The 11476-nt window shown below is 35.7% G+C and overlaps 1 protein-coding gene across 1 annotated transcript in view; it reads right to left on the reverse strand.

Moving 5' to 3' along the window:
- ALMS1 (ALMS1, centrosome and basal body associated protein) overlaps positions 1–11476 on the reverse strand; it is a 126982-nt gene that overhangs the window by 41643 nt on the left and 73863 nt on the right. Inside the window, exons 16-18 of the mRNA XM_015571463.1 lie at positions 8770–8952; positions 3332–3502; positions 756–884 (exon numbers count right to left, since the gene is read on the reverse strand). Of these exons, the coding sequence (XP_015426949.1) occupies positions 756–884; positions 3332–3502; positions 8770–8952 (483 nt within the window). The remainder of the gene's footprint in view (positions 1–755; positions 885–3331; positions 3503–8769; positions 8953–11476) is intronic.

Raw genomic sequence — 11476 nt, forward strand, 5'->3', positions numbered from 1 at the left:
TCTGTCCAATAGGATGGAAGGGAAATAATACATATAACTATTAAGAAGTATTTTAAAGAAGGAATATGCTTTTTTCTTTTCCTTTCTTTCTGCTGGCTGGAATATGAGCCAGATGGTTACTGCATGAGAATGAAAGCTAAAAATGTGAGAGCAACAGAGAGAAAGAGTTTTGTTCCCTGACACTCTGAAGTACCATGTCATGCCTGGATGTCTATCTCTGGATTTTTACAAGAAAGAAAGAATTTCCTGCCTTCTTTAAACCAATGTTATTATATTTTGTTTTTTCATCTCTCAGATCAAAACTAATCCTAACTTAAACACAGTATTATAGGCATTTTTAATCAGCATAGTCCCACTAAAGTAAATTAACTAGATAGGTAGTTAAGAAAGTAAACAAGCTAAATTCCTAAAACACAAGACTTATGTATAAGATCGGCATTAGAAAGTCAGCATTTCAGGGCACTGGATTTTTTTAAAAGTCCATTATTTGAATTTGTGCCAATGAAATTAATTTGTGTACTACATTCACAAAGTTCTCCAGCAATGTCTCAAAAAGCTTTAAAAATGTTTTACTAAATATTTGGTTTTATACCCGTCAATGTATAACAAAAATTACAGCTAATATCTTATTTCACATGTGAGCAAGACAAAGGAAGGCTGAAGAGAGCAAAGTAGAGAACAGATAATACTGTTCTGTCTTTTCTCAATTTAGAAGGCCAGAAGGAAATAACATGCAGATAACCCAGTTCATCTACCTCCAGTGTCTTTCTGCAAGAACTCTATTTTTTCAGGTTGGGCAGGCTTAGTCACTGACTTTTTAGTGTAGATCTTTTTCTGTTTTTTGTCTGAGTGGTTCTCATTTCCTGTGATAAGAATGTGAACATCTGAAATAATGACATCATTTAACACCACAGAGAAAGAAAAGATAATAAACACAACTATCATGTAACCGAACCTGTCCTCCTCCCTACCAAAAAACTCAAAATCCAAAACCTCTTTATATATCTCTCTCAGAAAAAAAGCACCTCTTAGGCCCTATCATGTAAAAGCTGTGACAGTAATGGTGGGTTCATGACATGAATTTTCAGGAAAGCTTTCCGTATTTTTCTTTGTACAACAATGGGTTAAATAAAGTGTCACTTTAAATAAAATCTGTTCCTTGTGGTTTGATACAACAGTAAAGAAAAAAAGTCTAGATCAGGTATTTTTCTCAAAGTAGAAAAGTATAGTTGAGCAATCCTTTCAAGTTCTTTGGCTTACTCAAAGTTTATGTTACTTATAGAGCCAATTTTGATATTTCATATAATCCTAGAAACTCACTTATATCATGTACATTTTATATAGAGTATCTTTTTAATAATTTTTAGTCTTACGTTACATCCTTTTAAACTTGTCTAATAGTTCTATTTCTGTTTTTCTTGGTAACACTTGATAGAAATTTACCTATCTTTTTGGTCTTTTAAAATCAGCTCTTTTTTTTATCATATAATAAAATGTAAGTGCAAACTGGTATGTTAGTAAACACATTTAAAAAATCACCAATACAACTAAGATAACAGTCAACAATAATGGTTACATGTTTTTACAATGGGTTGACAAAAAATTCATTTGCTATTTCTAAGTATAAGTATTTTTCAACAAAGAAATCAGAAAGGCAATAGATTACTAAAGCATAACATAATGAACACCAATATGTCTACCACAGAGCTTAAAAAATACAGTATTATAAAATCTACACTAATAAAAGAGAAAGATGTAAATTGACCATACCTTCATGACACCCAACATTCAAGCAGGAGTGAGTATGCAATTTAACCCAACAAAGATGGTGGGTTAATTTGCATAGCACACCGCCAGCAGCCAGGGGCGGGGTGGGATGCAGGCATTCCATACAGCCCCAACCGCTGTGGGCAGTGTGGGAAGGTGGAAAGGCAGCCAGGAGAAGGAAGGCCCATTCTTGCACAAATCTTCATGCATAGGGCTACTAGTAATGATTATAATGATTCTGTGTATAAAGCTTCAATGATGCCATTCTCTTTTTTTTCAATAGCAACATTCATACTGAATTTAGAGTTTATCAATCTTAAGGATTTTTTTTTACTATATTGTATGAATTAATCAACAATGTAAGGATTGTTTTGCATGTCTTTAAACTTTATATAAATAGTATAATACTCTATGTCCTTTAAGCAACATGCCTTTTTCTCTCAATATTATGACTTGGGGATTTATTCACATTAATATATATGGCTCTAACTGATTCTTTATTGTCTCTTCGGAACACCTGTTTTTTTTATGTTGAATCTTTTAAGCCAATCTTGAATTTTCTATTCTTTCTTTTTCCTCCGTTTTATGTTCTATTTTCTAAGAGATTTTCTCACTCTTATATTCCAACACTTCCACTGAGACTTTTATTTATGGTAGAATTATGAGCTCACTTAGCTGTTATACGTAAGTCACTATTTCTTCAGGCAGACATGTCCCCTTTCCTGTGTAACCCCTTAAGGTAAAAGGTTCTGAGGTTGAAATTTTCCCATGGTGAAATGACTGCATAGGATTAAACCAGGAGAAGGATTTTTCCTTAGGATGCAAAGTTTAAAAGCAGACCAACAATATTATTAACAGACCCCTAGAATAGGAGGGATGTTTGGAGCCAAACTTTATTTCTAAGATATCATTTTGATTAAATGTAGCCTGAGTGGATGATGGTTGGCAAGTACTTTGTGCAGACTTTTGAAAAAATTCCCTTAATTCTATAACTTTGATTTCTGCCAAATTTTCCACATCTTCCCCATCCTCAGCTGTTTGTCAGTAGGATCACTAAGTTATCTACCAAATTACGACTAGTTTGAATTACTTGACAGATAAACTCATCAGACAATTTAATCAAGATTTTCTATGGATTCTAGTCTCTAAAACATACTTGATTAAATATTATTTCATTTCAAAGTTACAACGTATTTTTTTTTCCATAGTAAAAATAAAGTTTACAGCTTAGCCGGTGTGGCTCAGTTGTTGAGCATCGACCTATGAACCAGTAGGGAGTGTGCAGGAGGCAACCAATCAATGATTATCATCATTGATGTTTCTCTCTCCCCCTCTCCCTTCCTCTCTGAAATCAATAAAAAAATATTTTAAAAAACAGTTTACACGTTTCAAAAATCTGTGAAGTACTTTAAAATATTTTACCCTTTTCTACATACCCAATAAGATAGCTAAGAAAAAAGTTTACATAACAAAGCAGAACAAGATAAAGACTGAACAATATTCTCATTTAGGATGAACAGGGGTAAAAGAGAGGCCATAAAATATACAAAGCCAGTCCAGTTACCTGAATTATCTTTCTGAATGTTTTTTTTTTCCTTTGATGAGGATGGCTTAGTTACTGCCCTCTTACTATAGATCCCCTCTTTATGTTTAATATGAACAGAGAATTTCAGGTCATCATCTCTTGTGCCTAGCACCTGAGCTGGGAAATCTGGAGCAATGGCATCATTGGATCCTAAAATAAATGGGACAGTAGTACAATTAACACAAATATAGCCATTAAGTTGAAGAAAGACGAAAATTTACCACTTAAAACACTTTTAAAAAAAGCACTACAATGGGAGTATAGTACAGTAATCAGAAGGAGATGTCAGACAGAAGGTGCCAGACACGTAAACTAAATTGTAACAATACAAGGTGGAGAAGCAAATGACAGAAGAAAAAACATATAAAGTAGACTAATGGTTCAGAAAGGAGACAATTTCCAGCTCAGGAAGGTTTTCAGAGGAAGGTGAAATTAGATTTTACCTTGGAAAATAAGTAGGCTGTTTGAAAAACACAGAGGAAGGAATAAAGACATTTTAGTATAGGCCTAACCAAAGGTTCAAGGGTTCGATTCCTAGTCAAGGGCAGGTGCCTGGGTTGCATGTTCAAGAGGCAACCAATGGAAGTGTCTCTCACATCTCTCCTCAGTCCCTCCCACTCTCTCATAAAAAAAAAAAATCAGTGGAAAATATATCCTCAGGTGAGGATTAACAAAAAAAAGGGGATGAGGACATGAGGGGGGGGGGGTAGAGGGTAACGTGGGGACAAGGACACATATGTAATATCTTAATCAATAAAAAATATATTTTTTAAAAAAAGACATTTTAGGCAGAGGTTACAGCATTAGTAGACAAGGAGGCAGGAAAGCAAAGAGATATAAGAAGCAGATACATTTGTGCTCAGGCTGGGTTATAAAATACATTAAAGAGAGTGATAGGAAATATTTAAAAATAATTGTTTGAAACGAAATTGAGCAGGGCATGGAATCCCAAGCTAAAAATCCCGAATTTTTTTGTACATAAAATGTAACATCAAGATTTTTTAAATAAAGGGAAATATAATTAGCTACATTTTAGGAAGATTAACCTGACAATATAAGGGACAAAACATTGAAAGGAACCTCTATGTAGTAGAAATACCAAACTTGAAACTAATTTTATTAAAAATGTTTAATGTTCCTATATATCTTGATAAAGAGAAGCTTATCTATGCCAAATATAAGTGGTGAAAGAATATCTCTGGACATACAGGAGAGTTTGTAGTAACTTTAGAATTATCTTCTACAAAAATGTGTTTTCTTTCTAATCTGGAATTCTGTACTTCATGCATTTTCTGAGCACTTAAAATGTAAATGCAATAAATGCTTGGTAAGTATTAGTATCATCAGAACAATACAAATATTAATAAGCCATGAAGCCATTTTTCGAGACAGATTGCAAGGATCCTACTAAGCCTTATTGGCTATAGTACTGATTATATTTGGATCTTCTCAGTTTCTGTGGCATCACTTTCCCTGGTTTGCTCCCTACCTCTCTGGGAAAGCCCTTGTATCTATTCTTCTCCCAAATCTCTCATTGTCAGAGTTCTTTAAAGGGTCAGAACTGAGCTTTCTTCAAATCCTGAGTGAAATCACAGATTACCAATGTATGGAACACTATATATATGCTGATGGACAACAAATATATATTTATATCCAACTGGGACCTTTCTTCTGAGCTTCAGATTCTAGCATTCAGGACAAAGCTAGTCCTTGAAGAAATCAGAAGAACAATTCCTTCCTTAATTACAAAAAATATGTTATTGTATATTATGATATAAGACAAACTACTATACATGGTGATCACTCTCATCACAACTACTTCTAGATAAACAGAGCATGCATATTGCCTGCAGCACACAATTGCACACTCGGCACTACCACCTTTCATTCTTGAACTCTTCATTTTGATCCATTTCTTCAGCTGGATAAATCTCCAAGTGAATTTTTCAAGATGGGATGGAAGTAGAATATATTTTGTACTTCCTGCATATTCGTGAAAATGTATTCTCATTGTCATACTGCTTAATGAATATGCACTTGGGTTCACAGATCCCTGAATTATGTAATTATATAAATACATATTTTGCACCATTTATCTGTTACATTTTAGCATTGTAAATTTGATATGACTAAATTAACTATACAACCTTTTATTAAAAACACAACTGTGTATGTTTATGTAATTTTTTTTCCCTTCTAACTCAAAATCTTTTCCTAGTATGTATGTCAGTCTCCTTCTACTCATTTTTGCCTGGATCTGTATAACTTTCAATCTGCATACTGTGTTCCCTTTTTCAGGAGAGGGAAGTTTTCCTCTACTAAGTCTTTGATATTACTTTTGTTCACATTGTTCTGCTTTCTTCTTCAGCTACAGATATAATTCTTGGTTTGGTTTACTTAGCTGTGATTCTTATGACTCTAGTCTTTTTCATCATCTTCATTTATTCTCTCTGTATTTTTAGAGAATTTCTCAAGTTTGTCCTCATCACCAATTTAATTTCCTTCACATTAATTTTCCTCCTCATTGCTTGCAAAATATATTCTAAATCTACTACCAAATCTTTACATTTTCAGGTAGTCTTTTCATTTGTTCATTTCTGCCCCTCCCTTTTTTTCAGAATTGAGAATTCACATAACATTTAAATAAGTATACATTCAGAAATTCTTAGGATAATCACAACCAACGCTGCTATCTAATTACAGAACATTTTTGTCATCCCAAAAAGAAACCCTGTACACATCAGCAAATAATTCCCATTTCCCCCTCTCCCACAACTCCTGGCAACCAGTAATCTACTTTCTGTCTATATAAAGTTCCTCATTCTGCATATTTCATATAATGGAATTAAAAAATACATGGCTTTTTGCAACTGATTTGAAATATTTCTTGTGGGTTTATTTTTCTTTTTAATTCTGTCTGTTTTTCTTTTTGTATTTAGGACTCTGTTGCTAGGTGCATATACACTTTAACTGTTTTACCTTCTTGTTTATGGATTGATTCTATTATCACTATAAAGTGACCCTGTCTGTCTCTAATAATTTTTTTAAAGTCTTTTACTGTTTATGAATGTTACTACTCCTAATAAGTAAATTTCTAACACTATCTCTTTCTTTGGGATGTTACCTTTGCCTTATCTGTATTTTTTTTTAATATTTATAGATCCACAATGCATTAATAAACAATAACTATTAGCACAATTCCTAGGCTTTCATCTAGAGTAACTCTACTGGTCTAAGAAAGGATTGTTTTCTATTCTCAACTCCCTCACACTCAGAATAGATGTAGAACAACATTTCTCAGGATATAATGCACCATCCCACCTGAGTCATTCTCCTCCCACCACTGTCCAATTTTTCTCAAAGTTAATGTCTCCAACTAGATGGAATAATTATGGATGTGAATGAATAGCAGGACACTAGAGGCCTCAAAAAGTATTGGGGAAACTGATCAGATTTCTGCTGATACAGACATCCTGTCTTCTGAAGTAGGGGGCTTTAAAGTGATAGAGAAATCAAAGATTTTCCTACCTATAATCAATTAAGTCAGCTTGTTTTATTTCTGGTAGCCATTAAATGTGTTTTGAAAACCAAAGACTTGCAAATAATGGCCATTTCTTCCAGTTTCTGATGAAAGGCTTAGTAATCAAGTCTAGTATTTGATGAGTATTTATGTGGGTTTTTTTTTCAGTGGCACCAGGGGTTTTTTAACTCAATTACCACTGGATACTATTTTTGTCCTCTCAAAATTAACTAAAAAGAAGTGTGCTTAAGCCCAGGAGGTCACCAGTTGATTCCCAGCCAGGGAACGAGCTGGGGCTACCCACTGAATCCCCAGTAGGGGGCGTGTAGGAGGCAGCCAATTGACGTTTCTCTCTCTCTCTCCCTCTTCCTTCCTCTCTCAGAATCAGTATTTTTCTTTAAAAATAAGACCAGAACAATTTATCCTTTCTGTGTAATTTCTGCACATTTAAAGATGTCTACTGAAAAATCATGAAAAAAAAACCCAAAACAATTTATATTTAAACTGAACCAAGTCATCTCCTGTGTATCATTCAAAATGTTATTTCATCAATCAAAATCCCACAGCACAGCAATTAAGTATCATTACTTTGAAGTCACGATAGGAAAATTTTCTAAATCTGCAGATGCCCTGGGGTGATCTCAAAGGAGTGATCAGGATATTTAAAAATTCTAGGGAATCAACAATGATATTTGCTACCTGGTATACACTACACAAACTACTAGTTCAAGGTAAAGTTTCAATACTAGATAGTGCTACATTCATTTCAATGCTGTTGTGTCTTTACAAACGTGAATTACAGTTTCAGTAATAAAAGCAGGAAACAAGGTGTTGTGTCCAATTTCATCACAAGGTTTGAGATGGTGTGTAGTGCCTTAGCAGTTGCACGTATCTCATTAGTAAGTAATTGTGGTTATTTATGAACAAAGTATTTTCTTTCAAAAAGCAAAACCGCAAAGAAATGCCTAACATTTTTGTTTATACTTAATATTTTTTAAAAAAATATATTTTTATTGATTTTTTACAGAGAGGAAGGGAGAGAGATAGAGAGTTAGAAACATCGATGAGAGAGAAACATCGATCAGCTGCCTCCTGCACATCTCCTACTGGGGATGTGCCCGCAACCCAGGTACATGCCCTTGACCGGAATAGAACCTGGGACCTTTCAGTCCACAGGCCGACGCTCTATCCACTGAGCCAAACCGGTTTCGGCTATACTTAATATTTTTGTTTATTAAGTTAGGTCAAAACAACAAATATATGTGCCCTAATAACTTACTCCCTATTTGAAAAAATACTTATTTTATATGTGTTTCACATAATGATGAAGAAAAAAATCACTGAAACATTAAGGGCTCTGTGAATAGAGAAAACTTGGAAAACTCTGACCTAAACAGAGTATACTAACTCAAACAAACAATTGTTCATACAATTTTCTTCACCAAATATTTATTAAATGTTTAAGTATACATAATATATCTAACCAAATAAGTCATCTATCTGAACCAAAGATGGAGGCATGAAACACCCATATTTCACTGAAAGATTAAATACCAATGAGCTTTCATGTCATTCCAGAATTAACTAGCCAGTCCACAAATAAAATTTCAAAATATAAAATTTTATTTATTTTCTTAATCCTCACCTGAGGATGTTTTTCCATTGATTTTTAGAGAGAGTGGAAGGGAGAATGAAACATCGATGTGAGAGAGACACATCAACTGGTTGTTTCCTGTATGCATCCCAACCAGGGCCAGGGAACCTGCTTATGTGCCAACTTATGTGCCCTTGACCAGAACTGAACCCGGGACCCTTCAGTCTGAGGGCTGCGCTCTATCCACTGAGCCAAACCAGTTAGGGAGCAAAAAATAAAATTTTAAATAATTCTGAATAATACCTGAGTGTGAGCTCTCAATGGTGGTGTCTGATTTGGAATCCATAGGTGAAGGAATTTGACCTAATTGTGGAACATAGGTCCTCTTCGATTTGGAATCCATAGATGAAGGACTTTGACTTAATTGTGGAACATAGTACATCTTCGTACTACCAGAAGGCTTATATGGCAACACTGAAGGCTGAGCTAAGGAGATAAAGATCAGAACAATTAAAAAGAAAATATTAATTCAATGAACAAATACTGAGTGCCTTCAAGTGCCAGGCAGTGTTCAAGATTCTTGGGAAATATCAGTGAACTACAAAGAAAAGTACCTCTGCCTTAAGGGGAGGAAGATATATAGTAAGTAAGCAGCATACTAAATACATTATCTAATATTTTAATAAATTATAAGTGAAATGAAGGAAATAATTAGAAAATGATGAGGGAGATTAGGGCAGGATGCATGCCTAATAAAGTCTCAGATTGTTTAGAAATACTTATACCACTCCATCAGGCAAAAAACAAAACAAAGCCCCCAAAACAAAAAAACCTAAAACAAAACCACCACCACCACACACACACACACTCCCCCTCCACCCCCCCCCCCCCCCAGGAAACCGAGAAAATTTTATAGAGGGAAGAATTTAAACAACAGAAAAATAAACTGTAGCCTCCACTTCTATATGGTCATTGCTGTAATTGTTTATTGCTAGAATATTAACTTATTTTCTTCTTCTTGTATATAAAGTTTGATAGTGATAGTTAAATTTACCATTAACAAGGTTGCAGAAAATGAACAACAATAATTGGGCAGAATTACAGTGGACCCAGATCAAGAATGATTATGATCTGGAGATTGAGAATTCTTAGAAAGATAAGTGGCTTTTTAAATTTTTCATCAAACTTATGTTTGGATGCAACAGTCTTTTTAAAAAATATATTTTTATTGATTTCAGAGAGGAAGGGAGAGGGGGGGGAGAGATAGAAACATCAATGATGAGAGAGAATCATTGATCGGCTGCTTCCTGCACACCCCACACTGGGGATCGAGCCCACAACCCTGGCATGTGCCCTTGACCAGAATCAAACCTGGAAGGCCGATGCTTTATCCACCAAGCCAAACCGGCTAGGGCTGGATGCAACAGACTTAAGGTTACTTTGTACTGCCTGCCAATGGGGGAAGAAGTAAGTACACAGCAAATAATGTTTGCTTTTGGGAAAGAAACGACTGAAAAGGGTTAAAGAAAGTTCAACTAAAAATTTCTTCAAAAAATAGAACCAAATATAAACATACAGTAAATTATTCTGAATTTATTAATTCAGACTAGTAGGCAGATAGTCATGTGTTGAGCATAAAGTATAAATTCTATGTACTTTAAAATATTTTCATATAAAAGAAATAATAAAAATTTTACTTTTAAATTCACAATTTCAAAACTATTTAAATCAATTAATATTAATACTTTAAAGGAGTCCTTTCTCCCAGGTACCTGTATGTTAAGGAAAAACCAGAAATTGTGACCTCTCTATATAGACTGATCCACTTGATGTGAGTAGAGGTTTAAAGGACAGTTTCACAGTTGGATTTCCCCTCTTGTGCTTCTACTACCACCTGAGAACAACAGACTGCAGGTAGCTATTGTCCCATTAGCCTGAGTTTCAGAACAAGGCAAGTGAACAGAACAAAACTATTTCTGCTGCCTGCAGCCACATCCCAACTGACACACAAACCAGTGAGTGAGATAAGCAAATGTTTGTTATAAAGCACTGAGACTTTTAAAGCTCTTGTTACATAGTATCACTGTGGAAATAGGTAACTGACACATAAAGATGTTCTTTGTGGTATTTATTAAACTCTACAATTTCGGAGTTTTATTTTATTTCACAGTAGAAATGTATAACTATCTTAACATATAAATGTACTTACTTAAATTCAATGCAATTTAAGTGCTGAACCAAGAAATCTCCTTTTATACATTTAGGCATAGCCTCTCTATATCTACAGATAGGTAAACTTTTTGTATACGTAGAAAAATTTTAAATAGATTTGTGCAAACTATTAAATACTTTAAAATCAGTAATCTAAAGTTTCCATTCTCATACGGGAGAAGAATGGAAACTTAATTGTTAATTTTCCTGTTATAAAAATAACTTACTCTAATTTTGAATATTATATAGTACCAGAGGCCCAGTGCACAAATTCATGCACAGGTGGGGTCTGGCCAGCCAGGTCCCAATCGGAGTGGATTGGGGCTGGGCCTGTTGTGAGGAGGAGACGGTAGGAGGTTGGCTGGCTGACCCACCCTGATTGGGGCCCAATTAGGGCCGGGTTGGCTTAAGGAAGGAACTGAGGGCGATTTACTGGCAGGACCCGCCCCCAATTGGGGTAGGTGGCCGATTGGGGGCAGGACCAGCTGTGGGGAGGGGCTGTGGGCCGGCTGGCCTCACCCCCAAATGGGATGGGGAGGCCGCCAGGAGCAGGGCTGGCCGGGGGAAGGGGACACAGGTGGTTGGCTGGCCAGCCCTGCCCTAATTAGAGTGGGGGGCCCAATCTGGGGTGGGGCCGGTCAGGAGCGGGGGCTGCAGGAGGTTGACTGGCTGGCCCCGCCCCTATTGGGGTAGGGGGAGTGATCAGGGGCGGGGCCAGCCATGGGGAGGGTCAGCAGGAGGTTGGCTGGCTGTTCCTACCTCTGATTGGGCTGGTTTGCTGGCTGCAGTTGTTCCGGTC

The sequence above is a fragment of the Myotis davidii genome, unplaced genomic scaffold (assembly GCF_000327345.1).
Source record: "Myotis davidii unplaced genomic scaffold, ASM32734v1 scaffold247, whole genome shotgun sequence".
Lineage (NCBI taxonomy): Eukaryota > Metazoa > Chordata > Mammalia > Chiroptera > Vespertilionidae > Myotis > Myotis davidii.